At 39.8% G+C, this 25,767-nt stretch overlaps 2 protein-coding genes across 5 annotated transcripts in view; one reads left to right on the top strand and one right to left on the bottom strand.

The window, feature by feature from the left end:
* Positions 1-17,731, bottom strand: part of LOC112569879 (cytoplasmic dynein 1 heavy chain 1-like) — a 61,141-nt gene extending 43,410 nt beyond the window's left edge. The window contains 31 exon segments of the mRNA XM_025247923.1: positions 3,260-3,469; positions 3,675-3,785; positions 4,056-4,201; positions 4,386-4,509; positions 4,639-4,878; positions 5,137-5,256; positions 5,703-5,813; positions 6,063-6,135; positions 6,249-6,352; positions 6,993-7,120; positions 7,408-7,573; positions 7,706-7,858; positions 8,225-8,404; positions 8,749-8,832; positions 9,215-9,286; positions 9,641-9,775; positions 10,006-10,097; positions 10,100-10,130; positions 10,413-10,568; positions 11,003-11,089; positions 11,312-11,528; positions 11,743-11,834; positions 12,567-12,717; positions 13,865-14,034; positions 14,480-14,530; positions 14,721-14,941; positions 15,174-15,360; positions 15,666-15,921; positions 16,139-16,312; positions 16,808-16,901; positions 17,371-17,731. Coding sequence (XP_025103708.1) covers positions 3,260-3,469; positions 3,675-3,785; positions 4,056-4,201; positions 4,386-4,509; positions 4,639-4,878; positions 5,137-5,256; positions 5,703-5,813; positions 6,063-6,135; positions 6,249-6,352; positions 6,993-7,120; positions 7,408-7,573; positions 7,706-7,858; positions 8,225-8,404; positions 8,749-8,832; positions 9,215-9,286; positions 9,641-9,775; positions 10,006-10,097; positions 10,100-10,130; positions 10,413-10,568; positions 11,003-11,089; positions 11,312-11,528; positions 11,743-11,834; positions 12,567-12,717; positions 13,865-14,034; positions 14,480-14,530; positions 14,721-14,941; positions 15,174-15,360; positions 15,666-15,921; positions 16,139-16,312; positions 16,808-16,901; positions 17,371-17,608 — 4,374 coding nt within the window. The 5' untranslated portion in view covers positions 17,609-17,731.
* A 1,819-nt stretch (positions 17,732-19,550) lies between these two features.
* LOC112569962 lies at positions 19,551-25,316 on the top strand. 4 transcript variants are annotated; one of them, XM_025248086.1, is made up of 3 exons: positions 19,551-20,330; positions 21,362-21,529; positions 21,686-25,316. In XM_025248086.1, exons 2-3 carry the CDS (start codon positions 21,435-21,437, stop codon positions 22,329-22,331), a joined length of 741 nt encoding a protein of 246 aa, XP_025103871.1. In that variant the 5' UTR covers positions 19,551-20,330; positions 21,362-21,434; the 3' UTR covers positions 22,332-25,316. The 4 variants fall into 4 exon arrangements, with proteins under 4 accessions (XP_025103871.1, XP_025103874.1, XP_025103873.1 ...); XM_025248089.1 differs by lacking the exon at positions 19,551-20,330 and adding an exon at positions 20,464-20,477; XM_025248088.1 differs by lacking the exon at positions 19,551-20,330 and adding an exon at positions 20,488-20,690.
* The last annotated feature ends 451 nt before the right edge of the window (positions 25,317-25,767 follow it).

The following is a 25,767-nucleotide window of genomic DNA, read 5'->3' as shown; positions in this document are numbered from 1 at the left end:
AAATAAAGTGCATAACGAATCCCATGATGTATGCCAAGTTATTCACTGTTGTTATTGAAAAAAAAACTGACCTTAACTTTCAGTAGCTTAAGGATTGATATGTTAAGAATTACATTTCCCTTTGTCACAGGCAGCGTTTTGTGAGGGAGGATACAAAAAGTTAGTCTTCTCTGCTTGCTGGTCTAGCCACCTTTTTTGCTCTAACTCAGTAATCACAAATTCTGTAACTGGAAGAAATAACAAATAAACAAACCACAACACGCACATCGACTGAGTAATAGTAAGGATAACACTGAATAAATAGTTAATACTTGCATACAGAAAATGACGACCTCTATACTATATGGTACACCAAATATGATAACCTAACAGGTAATGGGCTTGTTTGTATAGTTCCTGAAAAACGTTGTGAAAGGATAGAACATATTAGAAGCTCCTGACAGCTTGTTTGGCCAATTACTCTCATGCTCTTTCTCCACAGGGTCGCCCTCATTTATTTGGGTGACCACAATGAGAAGGGGTAGAAAGATACTAAAATCTCGTCATTTGTAAGTAGGATTCATAAAGCAAAAGCATGTCCTGTTAAAATTCATAATTTTTTGTTTCTGATCTGCAATGAAGAAATTAGGATGGCTTTGACAGCTCATTGACGCTATTTTTCCGTTCTTTACCTGCTTAATTAATTGCGATTCCTGATGTTAATTTTCTTCTTCCATATTAAACAAAAATAACTTGACTAACAAGACAAGTGCCTGAAAGGAAATCTTGGATTATAAAATATCCTATCCCATTCCTTAAAGAACGAGAAATGACATAATATAGCACCTAAGATATAGGCACAATGTTACTCAAAAACGATTCGTTGATCTATCTGAAGTAAGGGACTCTCTACCTCTCCTTTGAGTTTGATTGTACCACAACGTGACAGTCACTCATTAAGGATGGATGGACACCAGCAAATCATCTTTTGATGCTTTTGCGGCGGAGGAATGTTCATGCTGTTACCTAATGACTCAGAGCAGATGTCGGTTTAGTAACACCAGCCTAGGTAGAACTCTGGTCTGGTGAATCTTGCAACGTATGTTATTAGTTAGTCATCAGTGCAGCATGGGCTTAATACCTTTAGAGATATTTGGGTAGGGCTGCTTTTTCTGTTTGCAAACATCGTAGTTTCCTGACCTACAGTCAGGCTCATACTGCATCCGAGTATAGTAGGTCTACTGGATAATTGCATATTCTTAACTGTTAATTGCTTAGATGACGAATCGATTGTTGACTGAGGGTTTTCTAATTAAAGATTCTATCATGCATAAAGCTGAATTTTAACTTAGTATCCTTACATCATATAATTGTGAAGCTAATTCTTTTTCTTCAAACATAATCAATTATTTTACAACCGCAAGATACAGAGGATAAACAAATATCACTGACCGCTTTACCACGTGAAATTTTCTCCTGTTGCAAGCTCCAACCCTGTTGGCTGATTGCAAAGGGTAATTATAATAAGTATAGATAATAAAAATGTAACTGAAAGGAGAGAAGAAGTATTGGCATAATGAGAATGAAGATAAGGCGAAGCAACTTATATTAGTGCGGTATTAAATTTCTCACTTTACCTTGGGAGAACGATATCGTCCAGAATTGATGCAAAATGTCACTGTATATAGAACACAATCTTCTCAGCAGCCTTCTGAATTTCTGAAGGTCTGCTAACTTCTAATGCGCTGGACATTGGGGCAATGTTAGACATCTGTCACAATGGTGATTTGGCATTTCTATAAAAGCCACCCACAGAAACTCAGTATTACTTCTTACATCGTTGTCCTGCAAGACCCTTACATAGAACTATAGAATACTATGTTCTATAGCATGCAAAAATGAAATGCTAGACATCACCAGATCACAACACCTAGAATTTAACGACCATCTTACCCCTACAGTTGTGTTCAACAGGCCAAATTCAGGAATCAAAGTGGTCATCAGCACTAAATATAATGTTTCATGTAGATAATAGCAGAAAGATAACTAACCTATTAGAAGCGTTGATGTCTTTCCAACTTGGCAGATGTTGATGTCACTTAGTCTGTATAGCCTTCTAAGTAGCACCATCCCAAGTCTCTGAACATCAAAATCACACACATCAAACAAGGCATTGACTGCGGTCAAAAACTGTTCCCTCCCCAAGCATAAAAGACATATCATTCCTCAAACATGCTGGCCCACACCTTACATACGATTCATTCCACACCATGCTTGCAGCTAAAAGTAATGCTCACACAGTTCTGGCCCAGCGAAGAATTAAAAAAAGGCCCTTGCTATTTCTTTAATTCAAAGAAAAGGAAGGCACTAAATTTTTCTTTTTATTTTTTGTGAATTTTTCTCTATTTCTCCTAAGTCAGCCAGAGTAACAAACGTTTTTTTCCCCAGAACCAGCCTTCCTAAATATTTGGAAAGAAAGCCAACGTTAATGGGCTTGGCTTTTTTTTAACGAGACAGCTGGACCAGCACCCCAGTTTAAAAATCACATTTCCATTATAAATAAGCAACTTTTTAATGAGAACCCACTTAATTATAATTAATTCAACTACACGCTCACACAATCACACTTCAAATTCTAGCTTTCATAGGCAATGTTTTGCTAGTAGAATGTCCAAAAACTAGAAAGTGGATTGAGATTTACACTTTGTATAATTAACTAGGGAGACAGTTTCATAGCCCTGTGACACTGTTGATATCTCTTTTGACTATGGTAAACCGAGGTCATCCCCAGCGCTACGGAACGAAGCCTTTTGCGCACTTGTTTTCGGTAGTTGATGAGATCCAGTTCACTAGCCTCGCCATACTTCACTGACCTGTTCACCGACAGTTAATTTCTCTCATATGATCAATCTTCATTGCATCATTCTACCACTCTACACACTTTTCCCGAGTTATGCCTAGCAAAGCATTCTGTTAAACATTGTCATTAGTATTCCTAAACACACTGGCCATTTTTTTATTCTTATTATGAAAATTAAAATACCCCATTATTATTATTGAGACTGTGCCATTTCTATGGGCTACAGCATACAACCTTATCCTATTTCGAACCACTAGCTTGAGCCAAAAATATTGCACAGAGAGTACTGTGACATGCTTTTCCTTTTATTCACAACCTAAGTGTCTGACCTAAGACAAAAACACCAATAGATGTAGATTTAAAAAAAGAAACTGAAAAGAAGTCTGAACATGAAGAGAGAAGTAAACTCAAACTACAGACCTGTTTGAGAAATTCTTCAAGAGCCATCTCTCCCTGAGCAACACTGATGACATCCTTGACAATGCTTTCATGCCTCTGTAAGTCAATATCCCAGATGTGGCCAAGAGTGAGCTCTGACAACACCCAGCTGACGTTCAGCCGTTTCATCAGTTGTTTCCAGTGCCTCTCTTTCAGGGCCTCTGACTTGAGTTCTACTACAAGCACGTTGACCTGAACAATAAAACATCATGCTCATATCTCCTCAGAAATACATCTTTAATAACAGAGGACAGCAACAGCATGTTACATTTCTGATTAGATCAAAAGCTTTCTTATGCATATCTGGGGAGTAAGTTCAGTAAAGCATTGTGCAAAATGACAAAATGGCTCCATATTTTGCTGTTATTTTCTAGTTAAAAACCATGATGCAAAATACCTTGGCATAATTTTGCAGAGTCCTCTTAACATGCTCAAAGGAAAGTAGTGTTCTTAAGCGAGCAGGCATCTCCTTCATCTGGTTCAGCAGCGAGTCCAGGGACTGGCGCAGCTACACAAACACACAAAACAAATGGAAGATCAGATTTTGTTCTAGTCCTTTTTCTCCACTATTACTGCTTATCTTTCCACAAAAAAACCCCAAACAGTGATTATTTTTTGAAATGTGCAAATTTCCAAGTGTCAACAAGACTTCCATGGTTTTATGTAAAAAGGGTAATAAAGCTGCAAAATACAAATTCATTTTTACTCTCAGTTTGGTTACTTTTCATTTTGTACTTTTTTAGCAGCCACAGAAGCCCCAGGATTTTCACATCCATACCTTTCTAGGAGCCACAGACAGCCAAGGTTTCTCTTTGAGCTCATCAATCTGCTCCCAAACACGAGCCAGTTCTGACCACACTCCCTTGAGATCAGCAAGCTCCTCCAGAGCCACCTGCATGCGCTCTTGGCTCGGGCTAACTTGACCTGCAGTCATAGCAACACAATTCTGAACAACAAGAAAAGAGCGACATGAATCAATATGTGAAAATACACTTCCTTCGCCAAACTAATCAAAGTGGGGGAAAAAAACACACGTGGAATAGACTTAAAAAAAAACTTTGTAGCAAAGACATGTGTTGAATGACCAAGCTGTTAAAAGGGCAAATACCTGGTTCTGACAGCTCCAAGGCTTCCTTTGCTCGAGCAACATTGTCTCGTTCCTCTTTGAGACGATTGAATTTGCCTTCAAAGATGGTCAATGACTTCAGGGCATTGTCAGGTCTCATTTCCCCCTATTCACATAGGATAGCATAACACAGAAAATAAGCATCTTGGGCAGCTATTAAATCCTAAAGCTAAGTATCTCATGACTATGTGAGGAACAAGTAATCTCAATAACACCACCAGCACCATAAACTTACAGCAACAGGTTTCTCCTTCTCCCACTCCTGCAGCATGGTGGAGGTCTTATTCTCGACCAATGTGTCTTCTGAAGATATCTTCATCTGCAAACTGGCCACTTGGGTCTGGATGGACGAGTCCTTGCGCTTCATGATGTCATTGAAGGCGCCCCACTCACCCTCCACATTGTCAATGTACAGCCAACTGGTGGGAAACTGGAATCTCTGGCGCTCCAAGATTCTTTGGCCCTCCTTGTACATCTGTCATTAAATTGCTTCATTGCAGGTCATTAAGATTGACAACATTAGCTAAAAGCTTTTTAGATTACTGTGACTCAGAGACTCAGATTACTTTGAGGCATTCAGTGAGAGCATTAGTAAAAAATACATGCAATTCTCTATCAAAACCCAGCAGTGAAGTTTCTCAACAAAATATAGCCAACATCTGTTTCTTTCAGAGCTTTTACTTTCTTCTCATCCTTAAAAGCAAAATGTGGGACTGTGCTGAACACTACTTACATCCACTTGCTTTTCCCAGTTCTTGACTTTACGCTTGAGAGACTGGACATGTGTAATCAGGCCCACAGCCTCTGAAGTGTTGGCTGTGTCCAGGGACTGCTGCTCCAGATCAGACCGAGACTGCAAAACAATTCTAGGTCTTCAAAAATAACAACTTTTAAAGTTTTTTTTTTTTTGGGGAAGATTTTCTTTAGTTCTGTAATATGTCGACTATTGTGGCTCTCTGGGGGCTGGATGCAGTTGTGCTAAATGAATGTTAATACCTAGCAGTCTGCTGACCTAACATTTAGCTTGCATGACTATGCACCCAGTCCCAAAAGCTACTTGTGCCCATGTTAAGGACAGGACAGAAGCAAATACTAATGGCTCTATCAGCCTATCCTTTATAATCAGACTGCTACATGTGACAGACTTAGGCATTGCAGGTAGACATAGCCTACAGTATCTGGCTCAATGCTGAGCAAAATATATTAAATACACAATATCTACAACCTTAAAAAAAAAATTTATGTCAGTCCTATTGATTAAAATACAGATGAACTCTAACACAGCTTGCATGGACTTACTTTGGAAATCTGGGAGTGGAATTCAGCCATTTCATTACCCAGCATGCTGCCAAACTTGCTCAAAACTTCCTTGTGCCAGGAATCATACTTCAAAGTGACCTTGGACTGTACCTGTGATATTCAAGGAGTTATCAACACGGGCTTCGTCTTATTAGAGAATATTCATTGCACTTTCATGCAGCTCTGAACTCTCTGTATTCACTATTTATATGCAAGCTTGCAATTAGTTAATATCTTGATGTAAGTCATTTTCAAAGGAACAAAAGTATGTATTAACTTACTAGATTCTGTCACAGGAATTAATCTTTCGCTATATATCACAATCAACATACACTTCATCAAGAAATAAGAAGTCTTTACCTTTCCAAATTGCACAACCACAGGACCAATCTCTGTCTGCGTCTCTGAGGTGTCAAAAGTCTTTCTTGAGGACCTAAATTTAATGAATCAAGCAAGACATGAATAGGTGAGTGAATGCACATGCCAAAAAGTATGTCATGATTGCTAACAAATTCTGAATCACATAGGTTTGGAAAAGTCACTCACTTGATCTCTTCAAGAGTAGCCATCCACAGCTTGAGATTGGTGCCTAAACGGCCATACAGAACATCTGGATTCAGATCCCACAATGCCTGGTACCGCAGCCACACCTAAATAAAATTCAGCAATTAATTGTTAATTCTTTATTAAAAAAATTAAAAAAGACATTACAGCTGTACTGTTTCTACTTAAGTTAATGTTTCAAGGAACTAGTGCATTTTTTCAAAATCGTTATCATTAACATATGTAGTAAATCATTGTAATAATAAAGTTGATTTATATACTCTACTATCAAAGGCTGGCTCAATCTGATTTATAAACAAATTAAAACACAGATATAATAATAAAAAGCTGCTCTCAAAGCAAAGAATTCATAGTATGCCTCGTTCGTGTCGCTATTCATGTTGAGAAGATAAATTCCATTAGTATAGATGGAGTCTACAGCTTTGTAACTGCATGGAATCGTTGCAAAGTCAATAAAGTTTGCAAAGTTCAAAGTTCTGCTTTGAAAAGTAGCTAAAAGTTATTATGATGTTTGTATGCTAGCTCATCTCAATCTTTGAAGCAGTGGCCTAACAACTCTTGCAGACAGAAATATTGTTTCATTAACAAATATCTTGTCAGCATAGCTCTCCAGCCAGTTAGGTGAAGAGATACTTCTGAAGAACAAGAATTTTTCAGAAGTATTGTTATTTAATTTGTACCCAAGACAAGTGAATAGTATTTCAAATGTATTACAAAGGCACCTACATTAACATATTTTTTGAAGTCATCTACTACTTTCTGGATAGCGGCATAGGCACTGTCCAACACCTGGCTGCCTTCTGGCATTTTTGTCAGGACCTTGCGATATGTACGATCCATGTCAGACTCAGTGTCTGGGCCCACCTAAACAGTTCAACAAATAAACATATGTTAAAAGGTAAAAATTTTCATATTTGTCCACAATTATGTCTAAAGTAGCCCTGTACTCACATGGCAAACAAAATCCTCTAGATTTTGCCATTTACCCTATGTTAGTTTTTATGCATAAAAAATTTGCTATATTACATGAACAATGGGATGGAAATGTATGTTATCAATATAGAATTCAAGACATACACAGTTCTATCCTACCATTCAAACAGATATGATTTTGCAAAAGATGGTGTATGGCCAACTGGACAAGTTAGAAAAGTGTCCTACCTGGTAGCGGAATGCTGAATGCGAGGCAGTCCTGTAACAATGGCTTCCCATGCAAACAACTCCTGTAGCAGCTGATAATGAGAATCTTCAACAGGAGGGTTCACATACATCAGTTGGTTGGTGATGCGCAGCTCATGCACAAGGGGCTGTAGACACAGTGATCAGAAAAACGAAATTGTCCTGGTATAACTTGTATAATCTTATTCTTCCACACTTACCAGATTCTATGTTAAAGAACAGTCCTCATGTTGGAATTGACTAATGCTGGCCTGACTGACCTTAATGTGGGGTTCTCCTCCTGGTTTGTGTGCTTGCTGTTTAGGCTCATCAGTATCCATAGAGTGGTCAATGTAGTCATCCTTCTGTCCATGGAGACACTGAATCCAGGCTTTCACGCCTGCTTCAATTCGCATTGCCAGTCTTTTTTCAACCTACACATCCCAAAACCAGAACAAAGTTACAACAGTGCTGGAAAGTTCTTATCTGCTAAATCAAATAGTTTCCTTAACTGGTCTATTCACCAAAAACATGTTATAATTTAATATCCATGAGTCATGGTGATCAGATTACCTTTTAAAAAGTTATACTGCTGCACTCTATATTAATTTCATGGTTCTGAGACCTGCAGAAGCCTTTGTAAGAGACATCCTTTTTTTTCCCCAGCAGCTGCAGATCACATGATAGTATGGAAGCTGATGTAAATATCACCAAATATTTAAGATCTTTTCCTATTATCATGCAAGAATTCCAAAACTCAATAATTTTTAAATAATCTGCAGAGCAACAAGTAAGGTCACCTCATCATCAACTCGCGCCACCCACTGGGGCAGATTGGAGAAAGAGTGCAGTGACAAATTGTCAATGGCCTTTTGAATCTTGGCCAGAATCTCCCGGAATGTTGCAGCATTGTAGGCACAGGTTTCCAGTCCACGAATCTCCAAGTCAATTTCTTCTTCCATGGATAGTAAATCATCAACCTGAGATATCACAAACAGTAAGTATTCTACCTACTCAAGGCACCTGATAACTACCACAATTAGCATCACACATAAGATAAGTAACATGTGTAACTCTTATTTTTATTATCTTTTAACCAACAGTCATCTTGATTATTCTTGTATTACAGTTATTACATACACTGGGAAAGGGACAAAATCTTTTAAACTCTTCTTGTAGGATTTACTGAGTAGCAAATTGGAACTGAATATCTGTATATAGTGGAAGTAAGTCGGCTATGATGACCTCCATGAAGACATGGCCAAAGACAAAAAGCCACAAGACATGGCTTGATTAATAAGAGAAGGAAGCAAAATAATGTCACCTTTTCTTGGAAAGTAAAGACTGTGTCTGCCAGTCTCTGGACATATGGGTCAAGCTTGTATGATTCCCAAGTCAGTCCACAGCCCTGAAAAGATCCATGCAAAATACATGAAAAATATTTAATGTCATTACTGTGCACAAGTGTCTCACCTTAGCAAGCCTAAAGGATATGCAGCAGACAGAAATGATATAATTGAAAAATCAACCCATGTTAATTTTTCACGTACCACCAATCTCTTCTCAAAGTGTGAGGCAAAAAGCAGACTAATACCCATATTCACATGATGGTTATATCAAAACTTTGCCAAATTTGGTAAAAAATTGACCCATATTTTTCTGGTTAAACATGCCCTTCCACTGTCACATCTGGTTTCTCTGCCAGTGAGCCAGGAACCAGGCAAGGATGTCATTTCCATGTTACTGTGCACAAGTGTCTCACCTACCAAAGCCTTCAACTGTATACTCACCTCAGCAATCAGATTCTGAACATCCTTCCTCATTCCTGCAATGAGCAGTCTGATAGAATCTTTGCCCTCAATCTGAAAAAAGCACATGAAACACACTTCATGAAGAAACTCACAGGGTGATTACTTCACATGTAATATACAAAGTATGTGCAGTAATCAAGCATTTTTTGTGGGAAGATTTTTTTTCTTATTATTTATCTCTTGTATCTGCTGCATGTCACACAACATTAGGCAAGATGTATGACATCTTTATCTGATATTACACCTGTACACCTCATGCAGTCTCTCACCTAACACCATCATTCCAAGCATAGCTTTTTCAAGGTAAAGAGCTAGGTTTCAAGGTAGAAAAAATTATATGAAGAAATGAATACATACAAGAACAGTCAAAAGCACAAGCATAAATATAAATTTGAAGGTGAATACCTTTTTCAATGTCTGGTCATATGTGCGCACACTTTCAGTGAGGGAGATAGCAAAGGGATACAGCTGGTTGGCCTGATGAGCTTTGTTGACATTGGCCAATGGAACACGAAATCCAAGCCAGCGCAGATTTCTCACCTAGGTTAGACATTATCACAATTATTTGCAGCAGTAAGTTACATGTTGACTTACCTTAAAATAAAAAAATAAAAAAATCTACCATATGGGAAAAAGACAACAAAAATAAGATTTCTACGCATACATAGATTGTTGGGTTGTTTTTTTTTCTCAAAGTTAAAAGATAGATTAAATGATGTGCCTGCATCTTTTTCTCTCACACACCCATGGAGTAAAAAGGAAAGTCAAACCTCCTTTGCCAGTTGTATGATCTCAGTCTGGAAGTTGACACCCAGCTTGAGAATATTTTTGGTTGTACCACGTACACTAGTGATGGTGAAACTCTTCCTGTCACTGTCAGCTGCTTGTTTTGCACCTGGAAATTCAAGGCAAGCAATAACAGTTTTATACAAAATGACATTTCATAAAAGATCTACAAACCTGACCAAGCGATCTTGAAGATTGTTTCTGTACTGTTTGCATGCACTGCTCACAACTTGCAACTTTGTACATTCTGCCCACATCTTTTCAGCTTTCCAAGTAACTCTACCAAGTTCACCATTGTAGATAGTGAATTTGCATATGGATTAAAATTATCTGAATGGATCACTCATGTCACTCTAAAGGATGTAAGAGCCACTCAGTCAAGATGAATTACCTTGCGAGTCCATTCGTCAAACAATTCTTGTGTGTTCAGCTTCATGCGGAAGCTCTCCCCATCATTCTTCAGTTTCTGCCCTTCAACATGGTTCTCCCAGCCCTTGCCCAACACATCCTCTACTCGGTGCATGTAGGCATTCAGCTGACGCTCAATCTGGAATTATCAAGTACCATTCTACTTCTAACCTCTATGAAATAATTACTTAGCTCCAAATGAAGTCCGGCATCACATGTGCAACCCCTAAAATTTATTTCTCTTTAGCAGGTGGCAACAAATAAATGATGATTAGGCTTTGTTCCATTGAGACTATTAAGGTGCATGATAATGTACATCATAAAACTTGGGAGTTATCAACATACCATATATCAAATGCTTGTATCTCTTTTTCTAGAGGCTTTATTTTTTGAATTTCACACATTTTACCTATAATATGTATTTCACAAAAAAATATCTAATTATCCTGACCCCAAAGAAGCCAGCTGTAACTAACTTTTTTCCAATTACAAATCAAAATGTGAAAATACACATTTATGTACTAAACTCTGACACACCAAAGTTACCATGTTATATAGCCAAAATGTCAGTACCTGTCGAGCCCAGATGATGGATCCAGAAACAGGTGGAAAGTCATGGCATCGACTCATTCTACAGGACTTGCTCTGAGGGTACTGCACCTGTTTAGGCATACCCAAAAATACAGTCAATGGGATTTATTATGAAGTAGAATATACACTAGGCTAATCCAGTACAACTAATCCCAGTGGAGAATTCATCAAATAAAAAAAGAGAGAGAGAGAAAAGTTATAAAAATTAAACACTTTTCTGACAACATAAAACTTCATCAGCCAATTATTAATCATTGTTTATAGATGGGCTTTCACAGGAAAAGATGATACCTTGAATTTCTCATGAAGTGACTCAATGTCATCCTTCACACGCTGGATAAGCTGTGTCTGGTATTCCCGAATGGCACCCCGAATGTGAGGGCGCACAAAGAGTGCATTAAAACGTGAGAAGATGCGGAACATCTCATTGGCATTGCGAGCAGTGCCCAGTTGGTCACGGAGTCGAGCTGTAATTCTTGTTTCCACACGATCAATGCGCTCATCGTACCTGTAATTTAATAAGCAAAATCATTCCAATAGTTTTACCGTTTTAAGAGGCTGTGCTTTCTCTCCAAGAACTGACCTAATTAATACTTGCACAATTATGTGTATCAATTGCTAGTATTTGTGAGGGTCTGTATACATTTTTCTAGGACAATGGGAATAATCCATTCTAATAAAATTCAACTATTCTATGATGCTTCTGGGTGATAGCTGTTTACCTCTTGATGGCAGCCTCCCAAGCATCAGCACCTTCTTTTGAAACATCCAGTACATCCACCTCTTTGACATTTTCATATGCCAGGTTCACCTCCTAAAATAAAAAAAAATCTTAGTATGATCATCTTATTCTCTCTCCAATATCTCAGCACATTTTTTAACTGAAACATTCTGTGCCAGAATTCAGAGGTTCCAGGTTTTCAGCAGTTTTCAGCAAAATGATCTTCAGCTGATAAGCAAGAAAGTTAAATGTACGCTTTTACGATGAACTGTATTTGATCGGTCTCAGATGCATTAAGCATATAGCAAGAAGTAGAAAATGCATCTCCTTTCCCATCTGTGCCTATGTAATGGATAGTGAAGTATATATTGGATTATAGATGTACTCTATTGAACATAAGATAGAAAAAGCATAATATAAAAATAAAATATAAACATAAAGATGACTGGATGGTTGATCTCATATGGAAGTGATTTCACCTCCCAGTAACTTTGTACTATGGAGGACAAGGCAATACAATGAGGAGAAAGGTGAAGTACCCAGAGCAAAACCCTGTGATAGTCAATTCTGTGAACAGGTGTTAGCTGGAGTTTTCCACACATTGGAGTTTGAACACGTGTCACATGCAGAGAGAAGTCATGTGCCTCAATGCAAGGCTGAAACCTAAAACCCTATAAGCAAGCATTATCGGATTGCCAATAATGAAATGAAAATAATTCTAATAATACTTCAGTGCGTGGCTTCAGTAAATGATTAATTTTTCTAATCAGCATGCACGAGAGCAAAAACTAGTGAAATACAGCAAGAGAGAACCTGTTATCTCACCTCAATGGCGTTAGCATCTGCTGCCTCATCTACAACTGGTTCAATCTTGCTCTCCTGTTCCTCTGCTCCAGGTGTACCAGTGCGACCCTTGGTAGATGGACGCAGCACTCGAATGATCACCTGACGAAGCTGTTCATGTTGGCGCCGAAACCTGAGGCATAAAGAAACAGAGAGAGCGTATAGTAGGTGACATTTAAGAACAATGACCATTTTGATATAACATGTTTTAACAGTTCAAGTGATTCAATATAAAGATCTGGAATGAAAACAGTAGGGGTGCTGAACAAAACCGGATCTGCTGGCTAGCTGTTGTTGCACCCCTTTGCTCCTCAAGGAGTGAAAAGGAATAAACTAATATTAAGACCTTTGATGATCTGAACATTTTTTTGGGTCAGTAGAAAGAAACTCCAAAGTCGTAGTTCAAACACAAGGAATCCAACATCAGTCTTGAAAAGCAGAACAAGATTACGAGGAAGCATACTCAACAAAACGAGCTTTAAAAACAAAATCTACCCTTTCTAAACTTTCAACACATTTTGTTGCTTTAACAGCTCTCGATATTCACAGCACAGAAGTATAAAAGAATAATTAACTAAAAAATTCCTCTATCCCCTGCCTCCCACAGTGAGCTGTATTCAAGTGTAAAGTTGCATTTGTTTTGCTTAGAGTGCAGTGTATCCCTAAGTGAGGGACTGGAGTCACTGTTTGCGTTACCATCCATTTGTTGCCCTGCAATTTATGGCAAGCTATTGTCTTGTAGGGAAGGCCCGTTCCCATTCTAACCTGATCTGATACTATCAGCTATAGATTCAACGACACGCTCAACAATCCATTCAATGATCCGTTCAGCTGTCCACACGATAATCCACACAACTATCAGTGCGACTATCAACTTGCCATCACGATCATTTAACCTAACTGACATCACATTTGTCATGCATCATAAGCCAAATGTTCTGTCCACTTTTGTAGCCCTGTTGCTACTGCTGTGATCTTTTCGATGTTGAAGTTTCGATATCTTCATCCTTTGAAAGACATATGATTCGGACCACAACGCTGGGCAGAGAGTTACCTACTACGGGACGCTGCTGTTAAACATTCATCATCACCATCATCTGCATTGGTTTGCTAAGCAATAAAAGTGTTAACCATTGGCTAGACCTTTTCGCACTGACAAAGGCAGAGGAGTGTAGTGTGAGTGTGGTCACACATTCCTGTCCACATACACTCTGCAGATATCTGATTAACACCCCTCACCAAAATGTTACATAGCCCAAAGAGCCATTTTGGGAGCTTACTTGCGCATATGGTCCAGACGAGCCTGTAGGCGTTTGTGAGCCGGGTTGACACGCCACACCATGCGGAGATGTTCCTCTCGCTTTTTCTTTACAAGATCGCGCAGCATAGCCTGCAGCTTGTCATACTCATCATCCCATGTGAGGAACACATCGAAGCAAGAAGCCATCACCTAAAAAAAAAAAAAAACAATAGAGGGGGCCCTAAAGAATTCATTTAGGTAGTTGTATATGTCTTAATCTGCGAAATTTTTATCTTTTAAAAGACAGGACAGAACCAAAGACAAAGCTGTGATACCCCTTTTAAGGTCCCTGGCTTCATTAAAAATCATTTTAGTGCCTCTCTCCCATCACTGGTAAACTAAAGACGGTTTCCAGGAAAATGTAAAGGTATCTTTAAAATAAACAACATGAGCAAACAAATTTCTGTTAATTAGCTTCCACAGCTATTTGTGCTATTTATGAATCAAACACTTTCCCTATGCCATTAATGTTACAAAAGAAATAGTAACACTAGCCAATGAATTTAAAAAGCCAAAGTCAAAGTAACAATATTTCACTTCCAAACAGCAACACATTAAAAAAAACATTTTCAAGTACCCTTCCTGATATTCATACCTTTTCAAATTCATCATATGGTATGTGCATCAATCGACGAGTGCCCAGCACCTAAAAGAAAGAATTTTTCAGAATTAGTTAAAAAAAAGATTTCTTCACACAAACATTGAAATTAACTTTCCAATAAATTTCCGATATGTTTTCTAACACCTTATATTCAGATTTATCTTTAATTCTTTTGTCAATTTCTCTAGCCATGCTACTTTAACAAATTATCAAACTAGGGAAATAATCTGTGTACCTTAAGCAACTGGGTACTGAGATCACGAGAGATGGCCTCCACAAGACGTAGTGCCCGCTGAATTGGATACTTTGTTGGGCGGATTTTGCGGAGATGCAAAAAGATGCTTTGTAGAGACAAACGAAGCCGATCCAGCTCTGTGGCTGACAGTAGGTCATTGATAGGGAAGTCCTTCATCAGCTGGTTGTAGTCATTCACAGTTGCCATGGCCTGTTTCAGACCTGCAACAAGGGTCAGTACAATCACGACTAAACTGTCCCAGCTAAAGTAAATAAAAGTTTACCTCAAATGTAGTATTAAAAATTCATGTTGATTAGTTTATGCTTTGTTTCCTGTCAGGAAGTATCTGACCATTTTGAATATCCTGAGAACCTGTTATTCGGCCTTGATATAATTTGTCAGCCAATCAGAGAGGACCTTACTGAGACCCCTCAACTTCTCTTGATCACTCACCTGTATCAGAATCAAAGCTCACTGTTGCATGAAAACGCTTCCCATGTTTGAGAATCTCCAGAGTTAAGACAATTTCAAGGCTTTCACGTTTCTCTTGGATACGAAGCAGAGCTCGTTCAAGATTGAGCCAAAATGAAATTTCTTGCAGAGCAGTTCCAGAAGATGGATCACGATCAAGTTTGGTTACCTGCACAATGACATCCAAAAAAAGCATGTAATAAATTTAACTAACAATAGGCCTGCTCTATGTAATATTCTCATATGTATTATTAGAGCATTCAACTACCTAGTTTTGTATGTTGAAAAGTGCTTGATTTTATCCCTCTCTATGTTTTGACTACTCTTATTCCTTTTCTCTTTTTATATCACACTGTTACAGATTGTCATCTCCACTCAAATGTAATAAACACAAAGTTCTGCAATTATCCAGTTGAAATAAAGAAAAGGCTTTGCCATGTTAAACCACTCTTGCTTATTCAACATTAACTCAACCTTCTGTATTTCCCGGATCCACCGGTTGACACCACTTTGGAGATTGTTGAGGAACTGAGCATCTTCCACTTTGTCCCCAAAATCTTCCACTTTTGGCTTGCGGTTTTCTTCCAGGCACTTTTTGATCACTGCAGAGACAACAGGGTTCACTGGCAAGGTGATTTCTGGAATGTCAATGTTTTGCTGCAGATGAAGCAGCCCCATTTCCAGTTCAGCAATCTTCTTTTCAACTGTAGGAGCCATCTTGTCTCCATCTCTGCAATTAAAAAACGAAAACATGTTACCTATACACTGGTCATATTTATTCTATGCTAGACCATTGAAACCCATCACACATCTTAAAGCAATGCAAACCCTATGCTTACTTCCTTCCTCCTGCAGCAAACTATTATACATACACTGAAGTATAGATGCATAATTTGTTGGGTCTCTGTTGTAGGTATATTTCAAAATAAATTATTGTTATACTGCACCTTTCTGCTTTGCCTGTCTCTTTGATGTAGGACTTGAAGTATGGTGCAACAGCGTTGCTAACGTAGGCATGCAAAGTCTCATATGGTGAGCCATCACTGAAGTTCATCACTCGCACCTGTGAGGACACTGGTTTGTCTGCTTCAATCACAGGACCTCGTTTGATGAAGACAACACTGCAACATTCACCACAGTAATTCTAATAATAAACTAATATCAACTAATTAAATCCATATTGTTCCAGATCAAAATCAATGTAAGGAATATATTCTTAGTTCAGGCACTTACAGTATAAGCATGATACTGAAATAAACACATCTCACTTAACTTGGATTCTCAAAGTGCAAAATCACCCAGTACCTAATAAACTATGAACTTTCGAATTCTATAATAAAACTAATTGACATTAACCTTTATGTCTGGGCATTATCTTATGACATAAAACTTTCTTATAAACTTTTCTAAAACTATTGCCTCACACTTAGCTACATCAGTCTTTTGAAAGGTTCAAACTTAACTGCCTAACTTAATTATGAACTCTAGATTGGCATAGTTTGCATGTGTCAAACAACTGCAGTTCTGACTTGTCATGTGTAATTTTTTTTAACAAGACGTTGTTATGATAAACATGATTATCAGAAGAAAAATGCAGAAATTGCCAATAAACATGCCTGATCATTTTGGCACTGCTGAAGTGCACTTCTGGGGAAACATGGTAGACCCTGTTGTTCTCAACATCACCTTCTGACCCCTCTTCACTTTCCTCTGAATAAACCACCATTGTTGGTCAATAGACTCATAATTGCTCATGCTTAAGACAACATTTAAAAACACGAGATTTTACCTAAGGTATATTTTAAATAGTATGCATTTTTTGTTGCTTACTAAAAGCATGCTTTGTATGTAGATGAAGAATGTCTTATAAGACTACAACTGCCTGGAAAAGTGCAGCATGTCTACTTTTGTATATATGATATTAAACGTAAATCATGCTGATGCAGTCTCCTCTTTTTACTGCGCATTTACACTTTAAAAAAAAAACGCTTTCAATTCCTTGCTTTCTGGAGACACACGATACCTCTGCAATCGTTAACAATAACATATATTATGATATTCCCAGGTCATGACACAGACATTTTCACGCCCACGATGACATCAGAGATGATGTCAACGTTCGATCTTCAAGTACTCAGCTCGTTCAAGAAGGCGAAAAGGCAACTAAACAGTTGTTCACCTTTCGCAGCAACACGCTGGAAGAGAAGCGATGGAGTCTGAGAGTCACTAATAAACTTCTTGATCGTCTCAGCATTCTGCTTGTCATTGAGTGCTGCCTGAAATGATCGGAGTTGGGGATCTTCATCATCCAGGAGTATCGGAACGACTTTTCTTAGATATTCCACAAATACATTCACGTCGAGCACTGATTGCACAGGCGCTGCAAGCGATGGCTCTTGCTCTGTTGAGTCCGCCATATCAGACGCTTGAAATCGCCAAAATTAAACGAAACAATGCGGCCAGCTAGCGTCCTGCAGATTCCTCTGCAGCCGGTCCGTCAGCTAGCAGACTACATCCGGGCTTCCAGTGGTGATGTCATTGGGGATAACCGTGAATGCATGAAAGAGCATTATCTCCCTTATCCTTAGGTTTCTTTGGCAGGCTGCGTAATAAAATGTTCACTGCACAATGTTGACCTGTAAACTTCTCAGAAACTAAATGCAGCCCTCGAAATTATATGAAGTGTTCATTCAGCTGTTTACAGGAGGAAAAGTGAACACCAGAAGAACGTTACTTGGTGATCTGGGCTCAGGCGCACGACGCCACTAATCGCTACGGGATAGTGAATGTTTAAGCCACGATGTTATTTAACTCGGAACGCTATAGATGTGATAATTCTTTTAAAACCAAGCTATATGAAGATTATTGTTGGATGGGCGAGTTACTGCATGGCTATGATCAGCTGTTGGTATCAGCGGTTCAAATGGGTTCAGTCCAAATGATCGAGTGTCTATATATATGACTCAAAATCGACTTTTCTCACTCACCCAACAGTAAATTGGAGCTTATGTCAGATAATTTTGAAAATCAGCTATCTTTCATAATATTCTGCGACTAATTCTGTCTCTCAATTGATAACATATGCAGTTTTTGTCAGTTTTCATCTTTCAATTATAAGCAGAACATCACAAGTTGGGTTGGTTGATACTGGATCAGTTCACAGTAGGTGTAAAAAACGGCAACTTTTTATTCTGCACGCCATGGCTATATATACAGATCTCCTCGATCGTGCTAATGATCGAGTATCTTAAAAGGCTGTTAATTGACATTAACTGTGACTTTGGACTGGCAGGCAGCTGAGACATTTCAATAAAGTGATTTATGTACAGAAGACTTGCTCTAGCTGAGGGCTGCAACACCTGCCGACAAAAATAAGCAGCGCTCCGGCCAGTTCTTTGTACACAGCCCTGCACCATTAAATTTGCTCAGCGGGTCCGACTGATCAATTGGCTGTACGTGCAGATGATGCAACCTTTAGTTGCTTGTTTTAACTGCATGAGGGGCAAAAGAACGCAGATTTAATTCTTACCGTTGAATACCATTTATGCGACTCCATTATAATAGTAGTTTATTTATGAAACGTGTTTGTTTCGTTCGAAGAGAAAATATAGAGATTTCTGGGTTTAACTGTATGCTGAGTATAAGTTCGCTCAGTTACATCATGGGTTAATTATAGGCAGGTATAAGTATAGGAGGCATACCCAACCTTTGGTTATAGTTTACTGCATGGACATCGTTTAATTTCTGTATATTCGATCAGTCCCATCTTACATGCCATTAATGTTATTTGTGTTATCAGCAATTAATCAAACATTTTTTTAGTGGAACTACACGATTTAAATGCTATATGCATAATGTCACTATTCACAAATGACATCGAGTAGCGCCTGTCTTTGTGTGGCAGCCAGAATGGAGTGTCCGAGTAGTGTTGTGGCAGTCAGAAGGAGGTCAAACTGCGTCAATAATGTTGAAAATAATTCGGTCGGACTTATCTCACGGCGCTCAAAGACCTTTATGTTAAACCGTTCCTATCGACTGCCACAGCTGTCTGCCTTAAACAATCACAGCTGTCACTGAGTAATCACAGCTGTCACCTTTGAACTTCAACAAGAGCTATGCGAGGTGTTAGCAGGCTACCATGCCTGACTACAGCCTTCGCGAGAATGATTAAAATAATTACTTGGATATAAATTGTAATCCTGATCGTGTGGGTATGTGGCAAAGGAGATGTGTGAGGATGAGCATTGTGATGTCAGTGGCTGTAAGAGATTATCTCATTTCACGTTAACTCCTTCAGCTGGCGGACTGTCCTGAAGCCCCAAAGTAACGACACAAATAATAAAAATATTTTTAAGCACCTGTGTTTGTGGGAGGGACAGATAGCATAAACGGTCGGGCGATGTCCTGTAGAAGTGATGACTTCTTGCGTAATTAGGGTATCCGTCATCTTAGGCAGGCAAAATGACTGCACGGCAATTCAAACTAATTAAATTTAGATGAGCAATTAAGTTATTTACTGATCTAGCTGCGCGAAAAAATGTATGCAATTTTTTTTTTTTTTTTTTTTGGCTGTTCTTATCCACGACATCGGACAAAAGACAGATGTCACACGCCGCAGGGAAGAAGGAGATTGCTTGTGGCGATGATAGGAGGGAAGGAGGAACTCAGCACAAGCTAACACTTGCTATGCCTTGCACCTGACCCAGATAAGCATGCATGAACGCACGCACGCGCACACACGCACATACACAGGTCCATCTGTTGCTCAGATCGTATTTTTATCGTTTCTTTCAGCTTGCAATTTTTGTTAAGCCGGTGTACAACTCGTGCAGCATCTACAGTCGCGTGCTCGGACACATGCAGTGTGAAGGTGTGTATCGTCTGCTGGGTGGTGTCTGAGATCACGCTGATTCAGTGACCCGTGGCGAGCACCTAAAGAAACAGATTTGTATGATTCCTCCGCCTATCATCCCACCCCCACCCGCGTGTGTGCCTTTCGGTGCACGAAGGTACGTGCTACCTGGACTTCTGTGATTCGATCTTCTGCACAGCCTGCTGGACCACGACACTGAGTGTGCTGAGAGATGCTGTCGCACAGGAGATGTGCCGTCACATAGCAATTGTGTTGTCACGTAACAGGTAACAAGTGTGCTGAAGTGTGTTGAAGTGTCTTGTCACGTAACGGGTATCAAGTGTGTTGAAGTGTCTTGTCACGTACCAGGTATCAAGTGTGTTGAAGTGTCTTGTCAAGTAACTAGTGTGCTCAAGTGTCTTGTCACATAACAGGTATCAAGTGTGCTAAAGTGTCTTGTCAAGTAACTAGTGTGCTAAAGTGTCTTGTCAAGTAACTTTGCTGACTCTGGTGGTTGACTCGTGGCCTAACGATGGTGTTGTAGATACCAGGACTCTGTTTTTCGTTGGACGACCGTGGGACAGGTCTCCTGTACACCTGAACTAGCTATTGCACCCGTTTCTACCCTACACCTGGGGATGCGTCGAGTAAGCTGTCTCCTCCTCCAAGACCCCAAACTCTTGTGGGTGTGAAGTCTTAGCAGGCTACTGTGTGTCCGTTACTAGGAGGTACAGTTAAGCACGTCACTTCTTGCGTCATCTTGCACGCACGTATAACATATCAATAGTAATAATAATAAATTTAAAAAAATTACAGTTGTAGTTGATGATGTAGTTTTGTAGCACGCTAGTATCCTCATCACAAAGATGCGCTCAATGCTCAATACAGTTATTAGTAGGAGGTGGACTGTTGCAGAGAGAGCCTGAAGTGGGCCCTCAAAATGGCGAAGAGCTAGTTACAGTTTTGTTTCCCTTATGAAAGGTATCATGTGCTCTTGCTTACATTTACGGAAATTGAAGAGCGCACGATCTGATCAACAAAGGTTGAAACACTGCTTCATGAGAGGTGTAGGCCATGGGTTCAGGCAGCAAGACTTGGCTGACCATTTCACAACAAGATCATTATCCTTCTCTGATACTTTGCTGTCCAGACTTGTTTGCCAGTACATTGCCAGTACAATCAACTTTGGTGCACTACGTTTCGGTATATTAGATGTACCACCTCGTCACACCGACTGACCTCGTATAACATCACGAGAGTTTGAATCCCGATGAATACTCTGGTCGTTTTGGGTTCCAAGCTCTGTTTTCTGTTTCAGGAACAAGACTAGAGGCATCTGCAGACACCACGTGATCTTGTCCCCATGAGAATCCGCGAGAGGTGGTAAGGCCATGAATGTGTCTGAGGTGGCAGGACTCGTCTTCGCCGCCATGCTGAGCCTCATGCTTCTCGTTGCTTGCATTGTTTCCGCTATAAAAGCAGTCAAGTGAGTGAAGCACAGACCACGCTTTTCTTCTTTTATTTCCACACACACACCCTCAATTTCCCATGTAGATGTTAAGACCAGTGTACGTGTGATTGTGTGCGGATTCCCACCAAAATTCACAGACATTGTGGCTCATCTTCACGTTTTCGTGAGCAGGGACAGGCGGCAGATCCTCCAGAGAAATGCAGCCCGGAGGAGTCAACGCAGAAGCATGGAGAACACTACTGCTGTTCATCATCACAAACGTGCAGACGGCATCAACATTTCCCCAGAAAGGTCAACAGACGACCTCGCTCCCGTCGTCCGTCACGTGCGCTTCATCCCGTGTCACGCGAGTCGCAGCGCGGATCACATCGACCTCATCGCTGGGCTTTTTAACAGCGATGAAAACCACTCGGTGTTGAGTACCTTCGCCGACAACACTGATGACAGATCTGAAGACAACAGAAGTTATGAGAGAAAGGTCCGCCCGCGTGGCAGGGAGCTGCAAAGTGCGTCACTTGGGGACTTCCGCAGCACGCTGATTGGGTCACGTGCCATTACTCTCTTGCCTGCAAGACATCGCCAACATGGCAGCAGCAGTCGTGACATCTGGCCCGGTGCTGATTGCCAATACAGCAACAGAGTTCGCGACATTTCAGCCAGTGCCAGTGGGAAACACAGGAGTAGCACAGTTCCTGACTTACCCAGTGCTAGTCTCGACATCTCGTGTGGTCCTCGCAGGGAGCTGAGGGAGGTCTCGCATGTGGTCTACAGCCCCAGGCGCCATTCGTACGCGGAAGCGGTAGATAGCCTAGTCTGAATGGAGTCCACCCAAACAACAACAAAACAAAAAACAAAAACAAATGCATATATATACTCTGAATAAGTCCGTAACTGACATCCTACCTGAGCTTGGACACGTCGTTTCCTTCACCTCTTGCGTTGGAACCTTCCGCCATCAAATAATCGCCGAAGCTAGAAGTTAGAGACAGAAATTGTAACAACAATCCTTGTTGACTACATTTCGTGTCGAGCGAGTGCGTCTTTATAAAGGGTCGTCTCCTATGTACGTTTTTAAAACGTCGAGTGAATGAGGTGTTCCAGATCCAACTTTTCTCGGGGACATCTTTTGTTGTGAAAGCGATGATCTTTCTCTCCTTCGCTGCTTAACCCTCTTTAGAGGATCCACTCTCGACAACTGGACCCCCAGTCGAAAAGTTGTTACGCCACACGGGAACCGAACCGGCACATCTTTGGGATTTGTCGTCAGGGCTATTTCCAGACAACGTCATTGACTTCGATTGAGTGTTAACGTGTATAACGGCTTTTGTACTACGCACGGTTGCCACAGTTGTAAGACACCAGAAACTTCTACTTGCAACAGTCACGTGACGTAAGCTGGTCATTAGCAATGTGACCCAGCGTGACCCTTGTCCAAGACTGGGGCGGTTAGCACCTGTCACCAATTCTGTGCGATTGGCTTTCCCAGGTTCAGATCTCGTCTTAGGCAAGCTAGTCTTTCGCTGTATGCGACATCTGCTTACAGGGCTGGCTGCTTTGCCGAGATAAAGCCTTACTTGCTGGTTCGGCGGAAAACGCCATTACCCACCCTCTCCCCTTTGTCGAAGACTGTCTTTCAAGTAGCCCTGGAAAATGGTGGACGTAGCAGAGGCCAGAGGAAGAACTGGGATACGAACGTCAACATCCGGACTGGTCGTCCTGTGCAGGACCTGCACACCATCGCCCAAGACAAGTGTGAGTGGTTGGCCTCGTCCATCCATCTCCCCAAAAGCAGGTACCAGTCAAGGAACGAATGACTGTATTATTAGCGGCACTGGTGTCATGTGCGACTTTCCATCTACCAGCGAATGTTACTTTTGTGAACTTTATATCTACCTTGGTTCCCATAACGCATTTGTTGCTATGCTCACCCTGGAGTCTGCCTGTAGGGTGAATAAAGGTCTTGACCAGAGACAAAAATATGTTTGAATCCGTATGTCCCGATCTCACAAATAGTTACCAGTCAAAAAAAAAATGAAGCAGCACTAGACCCAAGGATCGATTGGGTTCTAGCCACAGATGACTTATGAAAAGGTAAGACTCGGTCAGTAAGACCTACATATACATATAAATATCGCATGGTGGCACTCGTGTAACAGCTGGTGCACTAGCTTATCAGCTTTGTGAAATGTTTGCAATCCTAAGATCGTTTTCATTATAGTTATTTATACATTCAGAAGCCGCAATTGTAACCACGGTGAGACAGCGAGAGTATTGCAAGTATATAATTATTTTCACTGGAGGTTGTCACTGCTGAGGACATGAAGCGACTGCATGACCGGCCATGAATTGGTGTGAGCCTCACCAAATGTTCCTTCACTAGGAAGTGAGATGTTAGAGAGTGCACTTACCTGCAAGCCAGCTTGTGTGTCTTTGAGGGCGACACCCATCTCCCCTTTCCCCACAGTCCTCTTAACCACCTAAGAAGCTGGCTATTGTGGTCGTATTCTGCCTTGGACGCAGGGGCTTTGACCACAAGGTTTCCTGTTGCCCCTACCAGACAATGCTAGCTACTCTATGATGTTATGCCTTCAAGTGGCTAGGCTCTGAGCCTGTGGATTTTATGTGTAGACATGTCTATCGTATCTATTTTGTATCCTATCATTACAGATAGTCTTGTAGTCTACTTCATTTTCTTTGCTAACAGAACATGCTTCAAGGTAAGGCTGGCGCTGCTTGACATGATATTTTTATTTGTGGGAGGTGTGAGAGAGACTGAAACTTATGATAGCATATAAAGGTAAATATTTTAGCTGTGAAATACCATCTTTTCAAGTCATGCCTGGCATAAATGACAATGGCGATGATAATGATGGTGGTGAAGAATCTAACAAACAGATTATAATCGAAGGAATTTTAATTGTTATTTGTGCACACAGTCTTCAGGTTACAATAACATTGCTGTACATTCTTCATATTAAAATTATAAATTTAATGTACAGTCCTCTTGTTAAAATTATGTCTTTAAAAAAAATTTGGAATCATTTATCTAGTACTGTTGAATTATTATGCTAAAACCCCAGTGCTTGTCCAAAGAAACTGACTCAATTTTGATGCAAACAAGTTTTTACACATCTAATTGTAATAACTGATACTACCTCCCAACAAAACTATGCAAACGGACATTTTCTAAATACATTTTCTGTTTTTACAAAACAATCTTGATGGTATATTAAATCTATGGAGACATGATTCACCGGAATCTTGAATATCACCACAGTGAATGGCTTACTGGCCATAGTTTTGAATGTTTGCAGTAACCACTTGCCTTATCACAGCTATGAATGTCTGCTGCTACTGACAATGCAATATTAACTAATGTATATATTACAAGTATCACCCAGTGGTCTGACAGCAAAACCATGGTTCTGCACTGAAGTTCAGCTGTAAGATTTCTGAGTCATCCTTCCACAACCATACTTTTAGAACATAATTACTTTTTCTTTCCTTATTTTTTTGTGGGCACAAACAATGTTACTATATATGTCAACATTTTGCAGCAAATGTAACTGAACAACATAGCAGAATATTAAAAGACCACCATGATTATGTTCTGCAGCACTGCCCCACTAAATAATTACAAATAACTGGAAACTTTTCTAAATTTGTGTTCTTGACTACAGATGTAAAGGCATTCACCATGAATACAAAATTGTAAGACAATGAAAAATGAATGGGAATTTAAAAGAGGAGTGTCTTAGGTCATACAATGCAAAAGTTTAAAAATAAACTGATCTCACCAAAATTTGCTTTGTTCACACTTGAAGTCACAAATCTCGGAGATGAATGCAATTCTCCCCAAATCCCCATGATTCAGTAAAGTATATATTTGGGAAATTTTGAAACTTGATGCCGTTGACACCAAATACTGATCCATACATCCTAATCATTCACTGTGGCACATAAATTGAGGAAGACAATTTCATAAACATATGTGCATAAAAACATAAATTTCTGGTACTTGATTTGTAAAGCGATAAACAGATATAAATGCTATAAGACTGCAACAAACCATCAAGGTGCTGTTTATTATCAAGAAACAATGCTTTATAGTATCTTGCTGCTCAAAAAGCACAGGTCACTTCAAGTGACCATTTGCTGTGAAAAAAATCATTTGGCATCACCATTTTAGCTAAATTAGTCAAAATACTTCAGTCAAGACGATCTGAGAGCCTAGCATTACATCAAGCAATTAA

The sequence above is a fragment of the Pomacea canaliculata genome, linkage group LG8 (assembly GCF_003073045.1).
Source record: "Pomacea canaliculata isolate SZHN2017 linkage group LG8, ASM307304v1, whole genome shotgun sequence".
NCBI lineage: Eukaryota > Metazoa > Mollusca > Gastropoda > Architaenioglossa > Ampullariidae > Pomacea > Pomacea canaliculata.
Note: the sequence above shows the minus strand (reverse complement) of the source record. Positions and strands in the feature narration are given on the sequence as shown.